The 24,499-nt window shown below is 44.1% G+C and overlaps 1 protein-coding gene across 1 annotated transcript in view; it reads right to left on the reverse strand.

Annotated features, from left to right (window-relative positions):
- LOC126176565 (uncharacterized) overlaps positions 1-24,499 on the reverse strand; it is a 469,138-nt gene that overhangs the window by 94,622 nt on the left and 350,017 nt on the right. The window contains exons 5-7 of the mRNA XM_049923725.1: positions 22,406-22,550; positions 22,162-22,264; positions 9,724-9,914 (exon numbers count right to left, since the gene is read on the reverse strand). Coding sequence (XP_049779682.1) covers positions 9,724-9,914; positions 22,162-22,264; positions 22,406-22,550 — 439 coding nt within the window. The remainder of the gene's footprint in view (positions 1-9,723; positions 9,915-22,161; positions 22,265-22,405; positions 22,551-24,499) is intronic.

The raw sequence follows: 24,499 nt of genomic DNA on the forward strand, positions 1-24,499 counted from the left end.
ACCTATTCCACAATGCTGGGTGCCACCGATGAACTGCTTCTACTGAAATGATGTCACCTGTTGGAGTCTGCACCTACTCGACATTGCTGGGTGCCACTGATGAACTGCTTCTACTGAAATGATGTCACCTGTTGGAGTCTGCACCTACTCCACAATGCTGGGTGCCACTGATGGACTGCTTCTACTGAAATGATGTCACCTGATGGTGTCTGCACCTACTCAACATTGCTGGGTGCCACTGATGGGCTGCTTCTACTGAAATGATGTCACCTGTTGGAGTCTGCACCTACTCGACATTGCTGGGTGCCACTGATGTACTGCTTCTGCTGAAATGATGTCACCTAATGGTGTCTGCACCTGTCCAACAATGCTGGGTGCTACTGCTGGAACTGTCAACTACTTGTTATGAAAGCATTTTATGTGAATATTTGTATAAACTGATTTTTTGTGTATTACTGTTTGTGAAAAGTTATAAGACTCTTACCTGCTCATATTCGTCATTGCTGACGCTATCGATTGAATTGTTTAACCACATGATATTTGTGTAAACTATTATGTAAAGTCATATGTATGAAAGAATTTGTATTCCTTACTGTATTTTATATATTAGGCTATTGTAAGGTCAGTGCAAAGCCAAAATTTTATCTAGTTATATGATATTTACGTATTAATATTATCTTTTATTTTTGTCTCTACTTTTTTTTTGATGAATTTGGTGGTATTTTCACCACCAATGCTGGCAAAAATACCATCAAATTCTAGCCCGTGGAGGAAGGGCATATGAAAGGTGGCTACACTGAGCCACAGCGCCAGAGATCGCGCCAGAGAGTTTTGTTCCGCCGCCTCCACTGGCAGTGATTATTGAGACGTAGCGGCAAGCAGTTCTTACCGAGAAGTTGTGGTGGACACTGCTTGTCGTGAAGTCAGAGTGAGATGTGGTAGTAGGGAGTGTTTGTTCCATGTTTTATGCAGTTATTTGATGGGAGAGATAGCAGATGTTATTCTAATGGAGATATTGTAATGATCAGAGTGCATTTCGTCAATATATATGAAGGTAAATAAGCGATATGTTCTTTATTTATTTGTGTGTTTCAAAGAATGCATCATTACAGGTTCAGTCAACAAAGCATCTGGCTTGTGTTCTTGTATTAGAGTGTAATTCTGGTTTTCTTGCGCAATTATAGTATTTCTAATTTTCTTTTATCACGTCAGTATAATTGGTATTTAAAAATTCTTGTCTTGTTGAAGAAGAACCGTGCCAGATGTGCTTTGAGTCATACTACCACATACAGAACAGCTACACTTGTGTTTGTTATTTCGTAGGTTTTATAGTTGCTGGGGACTTAATTAATTAATTGTGCTAACAGAAATTTTCTAACATTCTTGTTGTCATTCTAAGCAGTCAGATTGCGTAATAATACTAGTCAGGGCCAGCCGTTTACGAGAGACTGCGTAACCGGACAGACAGTAAAAAATTATTTGCATAATTATAAAATTTATTTAATAAAGCCCCCATGCAAGAAGCAAACGCGGAAGAATACATGGTGTAATGGTGAACGGATAATAGCAATCGGTTACGGATACATCAAAGTGTTACACAGCGTAAATCTCTAATGAGGGTTATTATAACCGGATCTGGTTACCTCCAGCAGAACGAAAATAAATTGTGATTTGTACTGTTAGTTTTTATTTTTATACTTTTTTATTTTCATATTTACTTCACACGTCATTGCAAAACTTGGATAACAGGTCTGTCTATATCAACTCCTTCTTGAAGAGCCATTAAACATCAGTAGACAGGAAAACATTATATTCACAACGACTATGATTACAACACGTGTATGTACTTAAACCACTAAAAAATTTAAGCCTGTTAAAACACGTGCTGTGTAGATTTGGTAATTCCTCAAGCGCAGGTGGAATATAATAGCTGGCAGTCGGTCCACTGGGATTCAGTGATCAACGTAATATTTTGGTTGTTATGGAAATCCCTGAACAAGTCTTAATTAATGATCCCAATATTCTGCCGCATTCTATGCAAAGGTATCGGCTTTTGATGCTCTCTAACAAAGCGTTTCATATATTTCGCTTGCATTGTTTTGCCAGTAGCTATCTGTTCATACATGAATATTTGAATATCTGTACTCGTAATTCAAATGTTCCGCTTACCTGCGTCCAACGCATACTCCCATTTAGTACTAATAATCGTTCCGTCATGCATTTATCGACGAACGTTGCATTTGCTGTCCATCGTTGCCGAAAATATGTTTATCGTACAAACAGGATAAAAGGAAGGAGAGAGATCCACAATTTATCACTAATACACCCAGTTCAAAGTATAGGAGTGTGAAGTCAATGAAAGACTTCCGTGACAGATGTGACATCTGAAACTGACATAGTGGTATAGTTTTGTTTTTTCGACACGTATTTACAACGTAAAAAAATTAATTTTCTGCGTGATCTCGAACTCCCTACCGCACAAAATCACATCAAAATTAATATCTGCGAAGTACAGTGAGGCATGTGGATACAGGGTAGATGAAATAAGTAGAAGAACAGTGTCAGTGAATGAGAAAATCTTGATGCTTGTATACATAAATGACAAAAAGGATATGTCAAGCACAGTAAACATTCCTAGAAAGAACAGAGCACAGGTATACTATGAAATAAAAAAGTATCCGGACACCCCCAGAAACATACGTTTTTCATGTTAGGTACACTGTGCTGCCACCTACTGCCAGGTACTCCATATCAGAGACCTCAGTAGCCATTAGACATCGTGAGAGAGCAGAATGGGGCGCTCCGCGGAAACACGGACTTCGTACGTGGTCAGGTGATTGGGTGTCATTTGGGTCATACGTCTGTACGCGAGATTTCCACACTTCTAAACATCCATAGGTCCACTGTTTTGCATGTGATAGTGAAGTGGAAACGCGAAGAGGCACGTACAGCACAAAAGCGTACAGGCCGATCTCGTCTGTTGACTGACAGAGACCGCCGACAGTTCAAGAGAATCATAATTTGCAATAGGCAGATATCTACCCAGACCATCACACGGGAATTCCAAACTGCATCAGCATCCACTGCAAGTACTATGAAAGGTAGGCGGGAGGTGAGGAAACATGGCTCTCGTGGTCTAGGGGCTTCTCATAAGCCAACAAATAATGGAAAACATGTGTTTTCTGAAAGCACGTGGGTTTTATTGAATATTCCAAAACATCACATTATTCCCCAGTCTTCTGGCAAAAAAAAACTGTTTTTCAACGTAAACTCCGTTCAGTGCAACAGCGTTTAAACCTCCTTCATTGGGGCGGTTTATATGCCCGTATAACACCTCCCCACTCGGCGACGTCGGAACGAAGGTCTTGCTGGATCAGTAACCTCCCCATCATCCACGTACTGTTCCTCAAGGAGTGCAACCTTCGTTAGGCTAAACAGATGGAAGTCGGAAGGTGGAAATCCGCGCTGTAGGATGTATGAAGAAGAATAATCCAGTGAAGTTTCTTGAGTTCCACTCGAATGCTCAGACATGTGTGAGGCCTTGCGTTGTCATGGAGAAGGAGAAGTTAGTTTGCATTTTTGTGGTGACGAGCACGCTGTAGACGTTTCTTCAATTTCCTGAGAGTAGCACAACACACTTCCGAGTTAATCGTTGCACCATGAGGGAGGACATCAACCAGAATAGCCCCTTCAGAGTCCCACAAGAGCTTCGCCATGACTATAAGGTCTAAGAGTGCGACTTTGAGCTTTTTGTGCGGAGGAGAGGCGGTGTGGCACCACTCCACGGATTGCCGTTTCGTTTCCGGTTCGAAGTGATGAACTCATGTTTCATCGCCTGTGACAATGATTGACAAGAAATTGTATTAACAAGCAAGCAATTCCGTACAGATAATCCTTCGTTGGTCTTTATGGTCTTCTGTAAGGCGAAATGGACTCAACCCGGAACACACTTTTGAGTACACCAACTGGTGGACGAATGTCTCAGCACTACCAACAGAGAAGGTTGTGCCGTGAGCTGTGTGATTGTGATCCATTGAACACCTCGGATGAAAGTGCCCTCACATTCCGACATTTCAGAAGTCATTACTGTACAGCTGTGTGCGGCCTGCCAGTACGTGGGGGATCAGACAGGTTTGCACGACTTTGTTGCGATGCGGACAGACGCATCGCCCTACGACTCAATCAGCTTTTGTTCGTTGCCAGTTTTCCGTAGACATTCTGCAAGCGCCTATGAATGTCCGAGATTATCTGGCTTTCCGCCAGGAGAAACTCAATGACAGCGCTAGCTATGAAGGCGCCTCCGTTACAGCCGCAATTTTGAATGCAACGTATAACGCCGACATATATCGGAACATCTCGAAACTCTGGGAGCTGAAGCGGGACTATTTCACGAGGTCCCACAATAACTTCCGCGTTTCTTCAAGAGAAATTGATCGAGAAAAAAATGTGTTTTGTTACTTACTAACCGCCCCTCGTATTATACCATTCTTCAAGATTTATGACAGAAAGGGAGTTACTAGTTAGTTATGGAATGAAGATTGCTCAGATAATTAGCACTCATCATATGTAACAAAATATGCTTGGGGTAGTGATGAAACACTAGTGTTTGTATTGTTGGCAGACGCACACGTCGTGTAGGTATCATTTCTGTGTATTGAAACTAAATAAGAGAAACAATTGAGTACAATAATTATATGTGGACAATATGTTATCCGTGTGACCACTAATAATATACTTATTCCTCCGCATTTGCTCAAGGGTGAACACACAGCAGTGCAAGCATCCTGTAGAGCATCATGGTGGTATCTAAAATCCGTGGTACTTTGTATAGTCAATAAAGAGGCATCGGAAAAACCTACACCGCCATTCTTGGCTAGGTCACAGTTGAGGTTGTTTGGCGTTGTCTCCCCACTACCTGTTATTTTGTGTGAAGTGTGTATGTTGTGCTATGATTAAAGGAAGGGAGAGATGAAATCCGAAGTTGGTGCGTAGTCTACTGCTTTCTACGGGCACCAATGCCACAATGTCCGGATAGAATCCCAATCCGGTTTTACAAAGATTACTCGACGATATTGGCCCCTTACGTAGCTTGCTTTCATCGCGAATCTCTTGGCCAGCTCCAAGTCCCAAGCAACTGAAAAAAAGCGCAGATGACTCCTGCATATAAAAAGGATTAAAAAAAAAAACAGACCCTCAAAATTACAGATCAACATTAACTAACATCGGTTTACAACAGAATTGCTCAACAAATTCTCAGTTCGAATGCAACAAGTTTCCTTGAGACGAAAAACCTTACGTCGACAAAGCAGCGTGGTTTTAGAAACGATCACTCATGCGGAACTCAGCGTACCCTTTTCTCACATGATGCCCTGTGAACTACGGTCGAAGAGAAACAGGCGGAGTCCACATTCCTAGATTTCCGAAAAGGATTTCACACGATGCTCCATTGCAAATTGTTAACGGAGGTAGGACGGTACGGAATAGATTCGCAGATATGTGAGTGGCTCGAAGACTTCTTAAGTGGTAGAAACCAATGCGTTGCTCTCGACAGCGGGTGTTCATCAAAGAGAACGCAATCGTCAAGAGTGTCCACGGAGGTGTGATGGAACCGCTGATCTTCTCTATATATGTAAATGATCTGGCGGGCAGGCTAAGCAGCAGTCTGTGGCTATTCTTTGACGATGCTGTGGTTTACGGGAAGGTTCCGAAGTTGAATGACTGTAGGAGGATACATCCTGGTTCAAATGGCTCTCAGCACTATGGGACTTAACATCTATGGTCATCAGTTCCCTAGAACTTAGAACTAATTAATCCTATCTAACCTAAGGACATCACATAACACCCAGTCATCACGAGGCAGAGAAAATCCCTGACCCCGCGGGAATCGAACCCGGGAACCCGGGCGCGGGAAGCGAGAACGTTACCGCACGACCACGAGCTGCGGACGATACATACTGACTTAGACTAAACTTCTAATTAGTGTGACGAATGTCAGCTCGGTCTAAAAGCAATTTAATGGAAATGAATAGGAAAATAAATTCCATAACGTTCGAATATAGCATTAGTAATATGCTGCTTGATACAGTCACGTCGATTATTTATCTAGCTACATGAAATGGAATGAGCATGTAAGGATTGTAGTAGTGAAGGCGAATGGTCGACTTCGATTTATTGGGAGAATTTTAGAAAGGTGTGATTCATCTGTGAAGGAGGCAGCGCATACAATTCTAGTGTGATCCATTGTTTAGTACTGCTCAAGATGATTGGAATCCCCACCAGGTCGGATCAAAGGAAGATATCAAGGCAACTCATAAGCGGGCTCCTATTTTTGTTACCGGTAGCTTCAAACAAAACGCAGGTATTACGGAGTTGTTCGGGTAACTCAAATGGGAGTCTCTGGTGGTAAGGCATCGTTCTTTTCGAGGAATACTACTGAGAAAATTTAGAGAACAGGCATTTGAAGCCGACTGCAGAACGGTTCAAATGGCTCTGAGCACTATGGGACTTAACATCTGAGGTCATCAGTCCCCTAGAACTACTCTAACCTAACCAACCTAAGGAGATCACACACATCCATGCCCGAGGCAGGATTCGAACCTGCAACCGCAGCGGTCAGGCGGTTCCAGACTGTAGCGCCTAGAACCGCTCGGCCACCCCAGCCGGCACAGCAGAACGATTCCACTGTTACCAAAGTGTATTCTGCGCAAGTATCACGAAGATAAGAGAAATTACGGCTCGTAAGAAGGCATATATATAGGCCCTTTCTCCTCGGTCTATTTGCGAGTGGAACAGGAGAGGAAATTAGGATTTGTTCAAGGTACCCTCCGCCTCCCACCATATGGTGGCTTGCGAAGTATGTATGTAGATGTAGAAAGAAACCCCAAAGCTTATCATCGCCATCCAAAAGACAGTTCATCATTAACATTGTCCGATTTGAAACTTCCTGGCAGATTAAAACTGTGTGCCCGACCGAGACTCGAACTCGGGACCTTTTGCCTTTCGCGGGCAAGTGCTCTAACATCTGAGCTACCGAAGCACGACTCACACCCGACCCTCACAGCTTTACTTCTGCCAGTATCTCGTCTCCTACCTTCCAAACTTTACAGAAGCTCTCCTGCGAACCTTGCAGAACTAGCACTCCTGAAAGAAAGGATATTGCGGAGACATGGCTTAGCCACAGCCTAGGGGATGTTTCCAGAATGAGAAGTTTGGAAGGTAGGAGACGAGGTACTGGCAGAAGTAAAGCTGTGAGTACCAGGCGTGAGTCGTGCTTCGGTAGCTCAGTTGGTAGAGCACTTGCCCGCGAAAGGCAAAGGTCCCGAGTTCGAGTCTCGGTCGGGCACACAGTTTTAATCTCCCAGGAAGTTTCATATCAGCGCACACTCCGCTGCAGAGTGAAAATCTCATTCTGGAAACATCCCCTAGGCTGTGGCTAAGCCATGTCTCCGCAATATCCTTTCTTTCAGGAGTGCTAGTTCTGCAAGGTTCGCAGGAGAGCTTCTGTAAAGTTTGGAAGGTAGGAGACGAGGTACTGGCAGAAGTAAAGCTGTGAGTACCGGGCGTGAGTCGTGCTTCGGTAGCTCAGTTGGTAGAGCACTTGCCCGCGAAAGGCAAAAGGTCCCGAGTTCGAGTCTCGGTCGGGCACACAGTTTTAATCTGCCAGGAAGTTTCATATCAGCGCACACTCCGCTGTAGAGTGAAAATCTCATTCTGGATTGTCCGATTTATTTACTTCATGAGACACTTTTGCGGACTCTGGTCAAAAGAGCTTATGCCATTTCTGACGACAAACATCTAAAAGAAGAACTTGATCATTTGAAGATTGTTTTTAAACAGAATGGATACACGGAACAACAAATATGCAGTGCTTTTCAGTTTGGTCCGTTACGCGAGCCTGTAGAGGATACTTTTGAAGCTGTTGCTTATTTACTCTTTGCAGGAAGTATATCATCCAAAATTTCAAGAATTTTAAGAAAATATAATATTAAAAGTGTTTTTACGCCAGTGGCCAAGACTAGAGTCCTTCTTGGCTCAGTTAAAGATAATTTGGGCTTGAAGAGGCCCGGGGTTTATGAAATTCTGTGCCACTGTGGAAAGAAGTATATTGGTCAAACTATTCGAACTATTCAGGACCGGTGCGTGGAACATCATCGGCACGCTCGGTTGTTCCAGCCTGAGAAGTCGGCAGTGGCGGAACATTGCCTTGACGAAGGACACGGGATGATGTATGACAAGACACAATTGATCTCTCCTGGTTCTCGCTATTGGGAATGTGTTCTAAAAGGATCCATTGAAATTAGATTATCCAGTAATATTATTAACAAGGATAAAGATTTTCCTCTAAGTAAGATATGGAATCCGATTTTGTCCGACATTAAACAACAACGGTCTTCTTTTCGACCATTAGATTCTTCCAACTAGTGCTGTTGCGATTTATCGTTTCTGCCGCCTTCTCCCACCAGCGCACTGCGTGTCTACTTGCCGCCTGGAGGCGCTGCCCATCATCTCGCGCACGCGCGGTGCCTTGTTCATGGTGTATAAAGGTTTCCGTCGCTGTGGCTGGATTCCTCCCATCCCCCACGCGGATCCTCTATGATCTCATTCCTTTCCCCCATCTGCTCCTCTTCCTCGAACATATCCGCATCCTCTACACCTCCCGCCGTCTTGAACCCCCTCACCCCCTGGTTGCTTCTCTCCTCTCCCATCCTCGCCCCCTGCCCCGTCTTCACCGTTGTGTCCCCCCTGCCCTCCATCTCTACACCCTCCATCTCCTTTCCCAGGGTGGCTTCCGTCAACTCCCCCTCCCGGATGATGCCCTCTCTCCCTCCATTTATCCTTCCTATCAACTCTGATCCTCCCTCCCCCTCCTTTCCTCTGTCCTTTCCCTGGGCTCCCTCTTCCCCCCCCCCTTCCGTCCTGTTTCCTCCCCACTACACCTCTCCCTACCTCCCTTCTCCCCCCCAGTCCTTTTGTATTCCCCTCCTGTGCCTACCCCCCTCCCTGTCGCGTCTGCCCCCCACCCCTCTTATGGGTCCTCATCCTCCATCAGCTCCTTTCCCGGTCCCCCCCCCTTCGCTTTTACTCTCCTTTCCCCCCCTTTTTGTTTTCCCATCTCCTGTCCAGTTTCCCCCCACCTGCTCTCGACTGTGGTGTCACCTTTGCCGACTTTTTCGTGCTGTGTTCTAGTGACTATTCAGTGTTGTGTTGCGAACAGACACCATGCTGTCGCTGGGTGTGCATTTTATATACTTTGCGAACAGAATCCAGACTGTCGCCGTGTTTTTTTTAATTGTCTATTGTTTCCCCTGTCTGCTCCGTATGTATTTTTATTCGCTTCATCATCCCTCTGTTGTTTGTTTTAATTTCCCCATTTTCTTTTCACCTTGTTACTCACTAAGTCCCCGATATTATCGCCTGTTTTTTATTATTATTTCTTCTCCTGCTCTTTGTCAGAAAATCTGTAGGCTGCAGAGCGGCGTCCTAAGCTGCTGCCAGCCCGCCCCCTTCGGGGGGAATTGAAATTCAATAAAGGAAAAAAAAAAAAATGGCTGGATTTCAGTTCCGGCGAGGCAGTGCACAAGCATTAACTCACCTGAAGATGGCGGCCAGCTGGTCCGCCGAAATATTGTGTCTGGACGACGACATGATCCGGCTGCAAACCCCGTGAAGAATTTCAGGAGACGGAGTGTTGCGACTGTGATGTTAGACAACGACTGTACTGACCTGCGGGGATCCCTGGAGAAGTCGAGCGAGTCGGAGTCGGAGAAGACGACGCTGACCTCCAGCTCGAAGCCCCTGAGCGGTGACGGCAGCCCGTGGGCGTGCAGGGGCGCCGAGAAGGGCGAGCTGTGGAAGGCCACCAGCATCTCGGGGCCGCGAGCCACCACCGCCGGCAGCCACTCTCCGCCACACACCTACACACACCAACCAGCGCTCTGCACGCCTCTTATCCTCTCACAATGGGTGTTGGTGTAACTAGGAAGTATGCAACGTCTTCACAGCTCAACGCCCTGGAAATAACGTTCTTCAGTTCAAGTTCTGAATTACGCCACAAAATCCGCTATTATGCACGTTATGTTGACGACATTATCATTTCTTTTGACGGTACTGATCATGAGTTAGTGCTTCTCTTCAATACTTTCAATGGTTTACATGAAAAGATTTCCTTCACAAAAGAACTTCAGAATGAAAAAGGTGAACTTAACTTCCTCGATTTAAAAATTTCTATACAGAATAGTTCCTTAAATGTCAATATCTTCCGTAAAGAAACGTATTCAGATAATGTCATCCCTGCTGACTCAACTCATCCAAAAGCTCATAAACCGGCGTTTTTTCATTCTGCCATTCACCGTATGGTAACTACTCCTTTATGACCTGCCGATCGACAAAAAGAATTGAATGTCATCAAAGCGATTGCGGTTAATATTGGGTACAATCAGAATATGATTGATTACTTGTTTAGTAAGAAAACTTCCCAAAACTGTTCGACTTTGAGCAATAACCTCCCCACTGATAGCAAAGAACCTAAAAGATTTATTTCCATTCCTTTCTTGGGTAATACATCGTATAGGATAAAAGTCTTCTAAATATATATATATATATATATATATATATATATATATATATAAACTGTAACGTCTCCTTCTCTACAGATAACAGTTTAAAAAGAAATCTTGTACATTCAGTAGAGATTGCCAGCGATTGGTTTTCCAATTCAGTTGTTTACAAACTAAGCTGTAATAACTGTCCTTCATAATATATTGGTCAAACAGGCAGAGCTGTGAAAACAAGATATAAAGAACACCTATCAGGTAAAAAAGGAGCGAATATACACAGCTCTACTTTTGCTGAACACCTCTTGATAGCCGGTCACACGCCTAAACAGTTAGAAGACACTGTTATCCTACACAGGGAAGTCAAAGGGCGTTGATTAGATCTGTGGGAAGAGTTACAAATTTTAAAACATCTAGAGCTCAAGGACGGTAATATACTGAACGACCAGTTGAACCTTGCCTGTAGACAATTTTTCGAGGGCTTTAAACCTGTACTGTTTATGGTATAACATTAATGGTGGTAACCTTAGTGATATACTTCCTCAGGAAGCTTTGATGCACCTTCAATGCTTTAAGCTCACTACCCTTTATGTAATGTGGTTTTCTCACGATGTACGGTTGCCACTACATCGGCCCTCATGTGATTTTGTCTGGCTCTAAAACTTTGGTTCCCTGCGAATGTGTATTAACTGGATTGTGTACCAGGGTTCGTAATTTTGTCTTAAGAGCCATTATTGTCAATTTTAAAGTTCTGACATATATACCGTTTGTGGGCTCCACTAATATAGTAATGTAATTTTTATATTTTGGCTGTATATGCCACTGGGCGTAATTCTCTCGGCGTAAGCGCCACCTGCCTTTTTGATGTATAACTACATTAATTGTACCAATGCTCCCATACTGTTATAACGGGAGTGTTAAACGCCTTCCTTCTTTTTATTGTTGCTTTATCTAGGGACGTTATTAATACTGATAATTTACACGTTGCCTTTGTACGCGAATTAGCACATGGTTCGCGCCATGAGTGCCACCTGCCCTGGTCTCAGAGTAACTACGCTCGCCGATTACACTCAGTCGGTTGTGAGCTCTGCAAGATTCATGTACTAATTTACATTTACGTGACAAACCCTAATTCTAGGGCTGTATTTTATTTTTGACAAATGGATCTATGCCGTCATTTGTAAAAACGGCGATGGTACATTAGTGCTTACTAATGTAAAATTGTAAGTACCAGTCGTCATTCTCCTATTTCTGTAATGCAAGAACTTTCTACTTTGTGTTAAAACCTATTCTAGACTTAAGTTTCATACTTTTCTAATGTAAGCTATGATGTTCATTGTCCTTACGCCACCTTCTGAAGAAGAAAAATTTATATTTGTCGAAACCTAGGTAAAGAATTCTTTATCCATTGCAACTGGTCGGCTGTTAATAATTTTATTACGTGGAACCGTTGCTGTTGTGCAGCTATGTTTAAAATTCACAACAGATTACATATGCTAACGATGAAAAACGTGTTGAAATTAAAGTGGTTTGTTTTTGTAGCTTTCAATGTTTTGCATCCTAATGTAATAAGAAAGAAACCATACTGCACATAGCATATCACTTGCAATTAACGTTCAGTATTTAAAAAATGAATTTTCAGCGATTTTAATTATGTAAAATTCTATTTATATCGGGATCCCGCTCCAGCTACTGCCGGGTCTGGGTGCAGACGAGTCCTCTCCATTTGGCTCGGTCCTCCCACCACTTTTCTTCCTCCACTTGCTGCCAGGTCACAGATATTCTCACTTTCGTTTTCCTCCGTGTTCTTAGGCGTCCTCTAGGTCTTTTTCCGTCCATCTTTAGTTCTTCCATAAATCTGGGGAGTCTCTGCCCACACATCCTCTTAACATGCCCATACAATCTGTGGTGTGCGTACTGTAAGACCTTCGGTACACACATCATCAGATTATTTGACTTGTCGCTCTAACGAAGTAGGCGAGTGTCAGCAATAGGTTTCGTGGTCTTATCGTGGCGTGTTTATCTTCTGCTGTTAGGTCAGACGATAGAAATACCACTTTCACGCTTAGAGTAGTAGATTGACGGTGACCAACTTTAAACACAACTTGATTAATTTTCACACACATTTATTAAAGTAATAAAAATCATAGATATTACGTAACTTGATTCTGGATGCTGTTTACAATTGACAATCTGAAGTTCCTTTGGTCTTGGTACGTTAACCTTATTCTCACATATCTCTGATACTTGACAAAGTGTCTATACATTTCTCTTCATGGCTATGTACAGGAATATGATAATCTTTTTAGGCGCAGACTGAAACTTGACTATAGACTGGTACAGACAAATGCACACTAACTCAGACTAATGCAGACTGGTGCAGACTGACTAATCGGAAGTCTGTACACTCGTTATAATACCTTGAGCGTTCAGGTATCACTGCGTGAGTGTGATCCGCGAGGAGAAAAGGTTCTACAGTAGCAGCAACCTCATTGGCTGCGTTACATATTAATACGCGGATCGGCGGAAGCAGAATTTGGTCCGTCTCTAAGACAGCGCCATCTCGTAGTGCAGAGATGGACGAGCGCTGCGCCTGCGCTGTTGTGCTTAGCGGGGCGCGCTCTAGTGGGAAAGTTGTGTACGCGCTGACTACGTGGAACTATATACACAACACCATCTTAGTCTCTTTTTTTCAATTTCTACTTCCTTGTTTAGCGTCCTTTCTGATATCTACATTCCTTAGTCTGTCCATTCTTGTTTTTCCCGTAAGTGCTCTGAGAAATTTCATTTCCCCTGCTTGCAGTCTGCTCCAGTCCCTTTCTGTCACTGTCCATGTTTCTCCTCCGTAGGTGATAATAGGGAAGTAATAACTTTTATACATACGGAGTTTTGCTTTTTCTGAAACTTCCTTATTCAAAATCAGGTATCTTATTGTTTGGTAGGCATTGCCTCCTTTCTGTAACCTCCTATTAATTTTGTTGGTTATTCTTCCATCACTAGATATTTCACTCCCTTAATAAGTGAAACTGTCTACCACTTTGAGGCGTTCTCCATTCAAAGTAATATTTCCATTGAAGCCTTTGTCTCTTCCAAATAACATTACTTCACTCTTATGTTTATTTATTTTTATATTTATGTTTATTTTCTTCTTTTTTTATCATATTCTGAATCAAAAATGTTATGACCTTGTAATTTTGGTGGTTTCGTTCCACAATGTAGGGTGTAAAAAATAAATAAATGTCGAGTAAACATAGACCTTTAAAAGCAAACCTTAAAAGCTACGACCACTTTTTGATCTTTGCTATTGTGAAACACATAGCTTCTACAGAAAGCTCTTTGCTGTTACTGACGATCTAAGAATGCAGTAAACAAATCAGTAAGAAAATGAGAAAGCATTATTCTATTACAGTGAAAGAGCAGGGCTTCTAATGGAATCTGCTTGCCATTACATACAACCTGCACTTATGCGCCATCCGTATAGATGTGCTCAGTATGGTGTACATTAATTATAAGGCATACTTCTGACCGACGTCTTTGGGAATCATAATTGTCTTAAAAACTCCAAGCTGTTCATGGATAGGCATTGCATTGATGACATATTGCTAAAGTGTTTGTGTATCGTTTACGGGGCTTGCATACACGAAAGACTTCAAGTATCCCCACAACAAAGAACCAACAAAGTGAGATCGAGGGAACGATCTGTCCAACGTACTGAGCCCTACCGACTAATTCATTGCCCATTAACTGCCTTTATGGGGTTCTCATGAACATTTCAGAAAAAATGGGCTGGTGGTTCGTCATACACGAACCATATCTCCAACCACGGTAGCAAATGGGCTGGTGCTCCAGTGTATAAGAACCACGTCTCCAGCCATTGTAGAAATGGCACCTCCTGTAGCAGGACAGGCAAGTCGTTAGATAGAAACGGAAGATACCTTGTACCACTCAACCTGTTTGGTAATATATAAGATCCAATTAGTCTGTCGCAGGACACAGACTCGATAGTAGTTTGGATTTGTCAGACCATATACAGCGTGGTCCATTGATCGTGACCGGGCCAAATATCTCACGAAATAAGCGTCAAACGAAAAAACTACAAAGAACGAAACTTGTCTAGCTTGAAGGGGGAAACCAGATGGCGCTATGGTTGACCTGAAATATGGCGCTGCCATAGCCCAAACGGATATCAACTGCGTTTTTTTTTAAACAGGAACCCACATTTTTTATTACATATTCGTATAGTACGTAAAGAAATATGAATGTTTTAGTTGGACCACTTTTTCGCTTTGTGATAGATAGCACTGTAATACTCACAAACATATGGCTCACAATTTTGGTTGGTAACAGGTAGGTTTTTTAAATTAAAATACAGTACATTGAACATATTATTTCGGTTATTCCAATGAGATACATGTAGCTTTGTGAACTTATTTCTGAAAACGCATGCTGCTACACCGCGATTATCCGTAAATACCACATTAACGCAATATACGCTCAAAATGATGTCCGTCAACCTCAATGCATTTGGCAGTACGTGTAACGACAATCCTCTCAACGGCGAGTAGTTCGGTTAATGTGGTATTTACAGGTAATCACGCTGTAAAAGCATGCGTTGTATTTATAACCCTACCATGAAGATAAGATACAAAAAATAAATACTTTTTTCGAGGCAAATAGGTAGTCTGCCGTACCTCGCTTTATTTGCGAGTGGAAGAGGTCAGGATATGACCAGTAATGGTAATGGTCCCCTGCGCCGCACACTGTATGATGACTTGCGAAGTAAGCTTATAGATGTAAATGTAAATTTAGTCTACATATAAGGATGTCACTTCATCCATTTATAGACACACAAGACCCACGGAAGAATGTTATCTCTTATTTACTGAGAAAACAAAAAATGAAACTAAGCTCCTGGTGATTGTGTCTCGGTAGAAATCTTATTATTAGCCCCTAATCTTTGCTTTGCAGTCACTTCGCAAGACATACGTGAGAGGATGTAACGTGTTTGCCCTGAAACCTTAGAAAAAGCCGTATACAGATCAGCTCTCAATTCCCGTTTCGTCAGACTACCGCTACCTGCCATTTCTCTCAAATCTTCCACTGTTCGATATCTGTCATTTAAACCCATCTGATTTCGACGAGTAAGGTAAGAGATGTCCCTCGCCAAGTGACAGAACCACGCCAATTCTCTAAAAATCGGATCGCGTTCCGTAAGCACTGTTCCATTAGTTAGAGGGCTGTCTTGTACTCCACCCTTCATTGACCAGGAAGACGTATCAAAATGAGAAAAATAGCACCATAATACACAGGAGGAAATTTACAACCATGCAGAGTATATGTGTAAATTCAGAAACGTAACATCTGCAATTCATCGTTCTCGAGCGATTGTGCATAAGTATCCAACTGTATGTGTCCTAAGAAATGAGACAGCATAATGGTGTCAGAGTCTTCATTGATAACATAGCATTTCATAAGAAGGACATCACCCTTTTTTCATATGGGGCATACCTAAAAAAAATGAAAGTATCACAGAGCTTTCAATACACTATCCATTGAATCACTTATATCAGTGCAATAGTCTCATTCCTCTATTTGTAATTCTGAGCTATTGCAAGAGTAGAGGGATCATTGCTCATTTTTTACCCCCACGTGCTGTTTGATAGTGGACCGACCGCGGTACTGTATTCCGTCTAGAGCAGAGTATATCCGCATGCGTAGTACACTTATGTGTAGTGCTAGTTACTTATGTAGAAGAAAACCAGTACATAAATGCATATCCAACCGTTGTACACGGAGAGACAATTAACCAAGTAGAGGCCAGATAAAATCATTGTCAGCGTTTCCTCCAGCAACAGCTGTCATTTTAGTACCTCTCACACTTCAATCCAATTTCTAGTGCAACAGTCTCTAGGAGGCGTACTGAAAGGATTTGTGGTCATTCACCCCCTACACTGTCACATCTTGGTGGATCACAGCATCCTTAAAAACAATGCAGATGAGTCTGAGCCTCTCTTTTAGCTCACCCACTTGTCAGTTCATAGTGTTTGCATTGCTTCCCTTAAGACTCCAGCAAATGAAACCGAACCAGATATACGTGAAACGTCCCCTTAGAAAAATTTATGAATTACTGTGCTGATAAACCTCTTATGTTATTTGCTTTTCAAACAGCTGAGCAAAACTGAACGTACTCAGACATTTCGCTCTTTACCTATTCTGATCAACACCAAACTGAAACACAATATTTTTAGCGTAGCGCAATCTGACTTCCAAAAATCCCTACAAAAGAATGGCCCTGACTAACAATAACCTATACCTTCCATGAATCACTTACCTCACAAAAATCTTCATTACTCAAACTACTGCAATACAGCGAGCGCCAATACTGCCAGGTAAATAAAAGATTCTAACTACTGAAGGCACTAACTACTGATAGGCATAGTTAGCAAATGAAAGATTTTGATAGAGAACCAACAATGTATTTACCTTAATAGTGTTCAAAAGTCGTAATATATCAGTTCATGACATCCAGTCTTACAAATTTACTCTCTCTGATGGACACACGTCCAGATCATCCGCTCTCAAAACTCCGCCATCTCACTCCCCACATCCATCACTGCTGGCGGCTCACCTCCAACTGCGCAACGCTACGCGCTGTTAACAGCCAACTACCCAACACTACAATAGCAAATTACAACAATGCAAACCAGCCACAGACTGCACACAGCACAGTCAGTTCTTTTCATATAGAGCGCTACATCGCGTTACCAACAGAAAAACCTAAACAGCCTACTTACATACGTATTCTACTTATCTCACTCCAGAAGCTCGATGCTTGGCATTTTAAGGCAGTTACCGCTTCCGATGACAGTGTACAGGGTTTCCAGCCCTATTAATGTGCAAAAGATTTTGTTGTATTCAGGTAAAGTACCAGCTCCACCAAAGGTCTTCCTGTGCTTGCACACAATTCCATCACCTACGAACATCCCACATTTAAAACAAATACACTGTAAACGGCTCCATAATTCATGGTGGAGGATACATCGCACCAGTATTATCGATTGCCTATCTGTCCCAGTCTCACACGCCGATCAAGTAAAAAATTGCCTAAATACTTTCAAAGTTACACTTATCCACTCTATGTTTCCAAGAAAGGGCTATTACAAATGATTGAAGCGATTTCATATATTCACTGTAGCTCCATTCATTGACATATGGTCACGACACACTACAGACACGTAGAAAAACTCATAAAGTTTTGTTCGGCTGAAGCCGCACTTCAGGTTTCTGCCGTCAGAGCGCTCGAGAGCGCTGTGAGACAAAATGGCGACAGGAGCCGAGAAAGCGTATGTCGTGCTTGAAATGCACTCACATCAGTCAGTCAGAACAGTGCAAAGACACTTCAGGACGAAGTTCAACAAAGATCCACCAACTGCTAACTCCATTCGGCGATGGTATGCGCAGTTTAAAGCTTCTGGATGCCTCTGTAAGGGGAAATCAACGGGTCGGCCTGCAGTGAGCGAAGAAACGGTTGAACGCGTGCGGGCAAGTTTCACGCGTAGCCCGCGGAAAATTGGCTCATGCCACAACTGGAGACCGACAGCGCCGACTTCATCTTTCAACAGGATGGTGCTCCACCGCACTTCCATCATGAGGAGATCCAGGAGATCGGAAAACAGATGGATCGGTCGTGGTGGAGATCATGATCAGCAATTCATGTCATGGCCTCCACGCTCTCCCGACTTAACCCCATGCGATTTCTTTCTGTGGGGTTATGTGAAAGATTCAGTGTTTAAACCTCCTCTACCAAAAAACGTGCCAGAACTGCGAGCTCGCATTAACGATGCTTTCGAACTCATTGATGGGGACATGCTGCGCCGAGTGTGGGAGGAACTTGATTATCGGCTTGATGTCTGCAGAATCACTAAAGGGGCACATATGGTACATTTGTGAATGCCTAAAAAAACTTTTTGAGTTTTTGTACGTGTGTGCAAAGCATTTTGAAAATATCTCAAATAATAAAGTTATTGTAGAACTGTGAAATCACTTCAATCACTTGTAATAACCATGTACATTACCTTCCCCAGAGATTTTTCCCGTCGTATATTCGAATGGAGTAATGGTTCATATGGTTTTGAGCACTATGGGACTTAACATCTCAGGTCATCAGTACCCGAGAACTTAGAACTACTTAAACCTAACTAACCTAAGGACATCACACACATCCATGCCCGAGGCAGAATTGGAACCTGCGACAGTAGCGGTCGCGCGGTTCCAGACTGAAGCGCCTAGAACCGCTCGGTCACCAGCAGCCGGCGAATGGAGTATGCGATCCTATGAAGGTACACATGATGCTTTTACTTTACAGGTCGGTCATGTAACATGAACAGATGTGGGCTCACAGGATTGGTAGACAGCGCCTATATAGTGTTGAGCTGTCGAATCGATAGTACTTTTCATTAGTACATACCACTTAACCACAGACAAGTCTAAGTATGTTGACGTTAGGAGAACAACTGACAGTGACCTCAAAGTTACAGTGAGGTACAAAGCTGGAGATTGTTCAGATAGAGTGAGGGAAGTTGTGCAGCAAACTGACGTATGTATTGAGGCGCAGTGACAGCTAAGTATGACAAATTCTTTCTCAGCATTCCCGTCTTTGACCGCATCAGTATTAATTCATCAGTTCTCATTGTGTTCCTACGTTAAAATTAATGGCTCGAGAGTCATCAGAAGTAGAATTTCTAAAGCAACAAAGCGCTGTGAACGCCGGCCTGAGTGGCCGAGCGGTTCTAGGCGCTACAGTCTGGAGCCGCGCGACCGCTACGGTCGCAGGTTCGAATCCTGCCTCGGGCATGGATGTGTGTGATGTCCTTAGGTTAGTTAGGTTTAAGTAGTTCTAAGTTCTAGGCGACTGATGACCTTAGAAGTTAAGTCCCATAATGCCCAGAGCCATTTGAACCATTTTTGAAGTGCTGTCAACGCGCTTGGTCTAAGGAAGTGGTAAGTGCTGCAGTGAACTTAGATTTATGGTTTTGTTAGAGAACCAGGAGCGGTACCAGCTGCAGCTACTGAGAATGGCGGCCAACCAGACAGAGAGAGCAATCTGTGTGCTAGAATTTGCCATTGGCAGTCGGTACTGCGTGTGCTAAGAGTTTTCCGCCGCTCCACACCGAACCCATGGTTATTGTGCGGTTCGCCCCCCCCCCCTGCTCCCCCCCCCCCCGCCCCCCCCCCGCCGCGCCGGAAACGTCTCATTCCAGACTAGTGTAACCCCAAGTGTTTGCGTGGTAGAATAATTATGGTGTACTTGTACGTGGAGACAGTGTTTGTGCAGCAATCGCCGATATAGTGTGACTGAGGCGGAATTAGTGGAACCAGCCCGCATTCGCCGAGGCAGATGGAAAACCGCATTAAAAACCATCCAAAGGCTGACCGGCGCACCGGACGTCGGCACAAATCCGCCCGGCGGATTCGTGCCGTGGAACGGCACGCCTTCCCGCTCGGGGAGCAGCGCGTTAGACTACGGGGCTAGCCGGGTGGACCCGAGTAGGATGGTTGTTTCTGCGTTGACAACGGTCGAGCCGACCAGGCGTACCCGAACAAGTATCTAATCATATGATGGACGAAATGTTGAAAAGCTTCACAAAGTCTAGCCATAGAGCTAGTGTTGAACATCCCTCAGCCAACAGTGTGGTAAGTCCTTCCTAAGCAATTAAGTGAAAAGCCGTACAAACTGCAGCTCCTGAAAGCCACAGATCATGATGACAAAAGGTGCCGTCTACAGATCTGCACCGATATGCAGAACCATCTTAAAAATGGCGACTTTTCAAGCATATTAATCTTCAGTGACGAAGCCGTTTTTCACTTTTCGGGAAAGGGCAACCGACACAAGACACGCGTATGATGGAGATGCTACTTTTGAATACGTCCGCGATTACAAGGAAGATAACGTCTTATGCGCTGTGTCCAAGAACACTGTGAACCCTCCATCTCTGCTGAGAGAACTGTTGGTGGTATCATCTATCTCGACATGCTCCAGAGGTGGCTCATGCTTTAATCTGAAATTGACAGCAGGGATTTCATCTTTCAGCCAGATGGCGCCCCTCCACATTCCCACAACTGTGTACGAGATAATCTATATGAGGCATTGCTAGGTCGCCAGATAGACCGTTTAGCGGTCGCTGAGCAGACGTTTCTGGATTGGCCACCACGGTCACCGGACTCGACGCGTTGCGATTTGTTCTTACGGTGTTACGTCAAGAATGGCGTTTATATTTCACCTCTGCCACAGGACCTCGAAGACTTGCAACACTGTATTGCACCAAGTGTTCTTAACGTCAGTCCTGATATGCTGGCTCGGGTACTGTCAGAACTGGACTAGCGAATGCATATGTGCGGTATCACTAACGGTGGTGCCCGCATCTCGTGGTCGTGCGGTAGCGTTCTCGCTTCCCACGCCCGGGTTCCCGGGTTCGATTCCCGGCGGGGTCAGGGATTTTCTCTGCCTCGTGATGGGTGGGTGTTGTGTGCTGTCCTTAGGTTAGTTAGGTTTAAGTAGTTCTAAGTTCTAGGGGACTTATGACCACAGCAGTTGAGTCCCATAGTGCTCAGAACCATTTGAACTAACGGTGGTAACATAGAGCATTGTAAAAACAACTTTGATAATTTGGGAAAGGCGAGCCAAAGGTTGCGTTTCATTGGCAGGACACTTAAAAGATGCAACAAGTCCACTAAAGAGACAGCTTACACTACACTCGTTCGTCCTCTGTTAGAATATTGCTGCGCGGTGTGGGATCCTTACCAGGTGGGATTGACGGAGGACATCGAAAGGGTGCAAAAAGGGCAGCTCGTTTTGTTTTATCACGTAATAGGGGAGAGAGTGTGGCAGATATGATACGCGAGTTGGGATGGAAGTCATTAAAGCAAAGACGTTTTTCGTCGCGGCGAGGTCTATTTACGAAATTTCAGTCACCAACTTTCTCTTCCGAATGCGAAAATATTTTGTTGAGCCCAACCTACATAGGTAGGAATGATCATCAAAATAAAATAAATCAGAGGTCGAATAGAAAGGTTTAGGTGTTCGTTTTTCCCGCGCGCTGTTCGGGAGTGGAATGGTAGAGAGATAGTATGATTGTGGTTCGATGAACCCTCTGCCAAGCACTTAAATGTGAATTGCAGAGTAGTCATGTAGATGTAGATGTAGATTAACCATTCACATACTGTACCATGTGCTACGTTCTTGGCCATTTATCTCAACTGGTTTTTGGAATGTTTCTTGGACTTTATAATTTTCTAGTAGCTGGAATGAAATTTTCGCTCTGGAAAGGAGTGTGCACTGATATGAAACTTCCCGGCAGATTAAAACTGTGTGCCGGACGAGACTCGAGCTCGGGACCATTGCTTTCCGCTGGCAAGTGTTCTACCAAGCACGACTCACGACCCGTTTTCGTAGCTTTACTTTCGCCAGTACTTCGTCTCCTACCTCGCCCGCAAAGGTCCCGAGTTCGAGCCTCTGTCCGGCACTTTTTATCAGCCAGGAAGTTTCACCCTGTGGTTAGCTTACAGTGCTGCGCGAGGAGGCGCCGCGGCAGAGGGCGCGCCTTCTGACCTTGGCGAGGACGGGGTCGTCGGTGCTGGCGCCGTCGTAGAAGATGAGCTGGTCGCGGTCCCCGGTGCAGTCCGACCACGCTCGCAGCGGCCGCCCGGGGGCGCTACGGGAAGCGTTGAGCAGCGCGCCCGGACCTCCGCCTCCAGCCGCCCCCGCAGTCGCCGCCGCGGCCTGGGCTGGGCCCGCCGCCTCCTCCGCCGCCACCGCCACCGCCCCCGCCGCCGCCTCCGCCCCCGGAGCGGGCCCCGCCTCGGCCGCGGCGGCCGCCGACCGCTTAAGAAGCAGCTTGTGCGCGTGCTCCTGGCGCACCGACAGCATGGCGTGCTTGCACGCCGGCACCACCTTCTGGCGCAGCGTCAGGTAGCACGTCACGTTGCGCGGGTACATCCCTGCGGCAAGGAAACGTCACAAATCCTCTGGCAGGGTCCGCGTCAGCGTCTCTAGCTAATGAAGAGAGCAAGCGATTAATGTTTTATGGAGCTTGGTGAAGGAATGCTAACGCAACTGAGGAACTAGCAAGTAAGGTCCAAAACAAACAGTTCGTAGTAATTGACGGAAAGTCATCGAGTAAAACAGAAGTGATTTCTGGCGTTCCCCAAGGTAGTTTTATAGGCCCTTTGCTGTTCCTTATCTACAGTGTGCGTAAAAAAAAAATGTATACACACTTCGAACTGCCATAGACAATTCATTTACCGTTCTACAAGGTTAAATATCTGTGAGAAAGTAATGTTATGTTTCTTCAATAGGTGGCAGCAGTGGCAAAGAAGTAACAGCAACATGACGGACGTGGATTTGAGCTTTGAAGCTCGGAAGCCAATAATTAAGTGGTACTGGAAGTTTGGGAATGTACTCGTAGCTGCGGTTCGAAGACAATGGAGAAGTGAGTATGGTACAAAACCACCTTCAAAGTTAACAATTACACGTCTACGAGACAAATTCGAAATTCATGGAACAGTGTGTGATATGCATAAAGGTCGATCAGGGCGACCTCGTATAGCTAGAAGTGATGATTTCACAACTGCGGTCTTGGAACTGTTTCAGCGCTCGCCTCAAAAATCTTCAAGGCAAGCGGAACGTGAGAGTAATGTAAGTCCTAGTAGTGTGCTACGCATTCTGAAGAAAGGCAAGTATCGTGTGTTCATTCCAAGGCTGGTGCAACAGCTAAGTGACGACGATCCAGATCGAAGGTTAGAATTTTGTGGATGGGTTCAGGAGATGATAGACGTGAACCGGGAGTTGTGGGTAGCATAATTTAGTCGGATGCAGCCCAATTCAAACTCAATGGAACTGTCAATAGGCTTAATTGTGTATTCTGGCCTGAAGATAATCCACAGATTACAATTGAAAAGGCTGTGAATGTGCCTGGTGTAAATGTGTGGTGTGGTTTGTCTGCAAGGTACTGTTACTGTAGAAACGTATCTAACAATGCTTGCTGACTCCATATTCCCTGCCATTCGCGCATTATACGGTAATTACGAGTTTTATTTCCAACAAGAATGCGCCTCGCCGCACTGTCATAGGGACGTACGAGCATACCTGGATCGCAATGTGCCAGGCCATTGGATAGGACGCAGGGGACCAATCGAGTTTCCTGCACGCTCTCCAGACCTCACGCCGCTGGATTTCTTCTTGTGGGGCACAGTAAAAGATGAGGTGTACAAACGTAAACAACGAAACCTGGACACACTTTGGAATGACATTCAGGCAGTTTGCGCAGAAATCTCATTGGACACTTTGGTGCGATGTACGGAATCGTATTGATGCTGAAAGCCACCAGTTTGAACATTAATCACATTTGCAAAGTACATTTATTTTTCCAATTGGACTTTAAGCTTTCCATTTCCAGAAATTTAACGTTGTGTAGAACGGGAAATAAATATTCTATGACGCTTCAAAGTGTGTATAAATTTTTTTGACGCATCCTGAATATAAACGATTTGGGAGACAACCTAAGCAGCTCTCTTCGATTGTTTGCAGATGACGCTGTCGTTTATCAACTAATAAAGTCATCAGAAGATCAAAACCAACTGCAAAACGATTTAGAAGAAATATCGGAATGGTGCGAAAATTGCCAGTTGACCCTAAATAACGAAAGTGTGAGGTCAGCGACACGAGTGCTAAAAGAATCTCGTTAAAGTTCGGTTACACGATAAATCAGTCCAATCTAAAAGCCGTAAATTCAACTAAATACCTACGTATTACAATGACGAAAAACTTCAATTGGAAGGAACACATAGAAAATGATGTGAGGAAGGCTAACCAAAGACTGCGTTTTATTGCCAGGACACTTAGAAAATGTAGCAGACCTACTAAGGAGACTGCCTACACTACGCTTCTC

Source organism: Schistocerca cancellata, chromosome 3, assembly GCF_023864275.1.
Source record: "Schistocerca cancellata isolate TAMUIC-IGC-003103 chromosome 3, iqSchCanc2.1, whole genome shotgun sequence".
In the NCBI taxonomy this organism is placed as follows: Eukaryota; Metazoa; Arthropoda; class Insecta; order Orthoptera; family Acrididae; genus Schistocerca; species Schistocerca cancellata.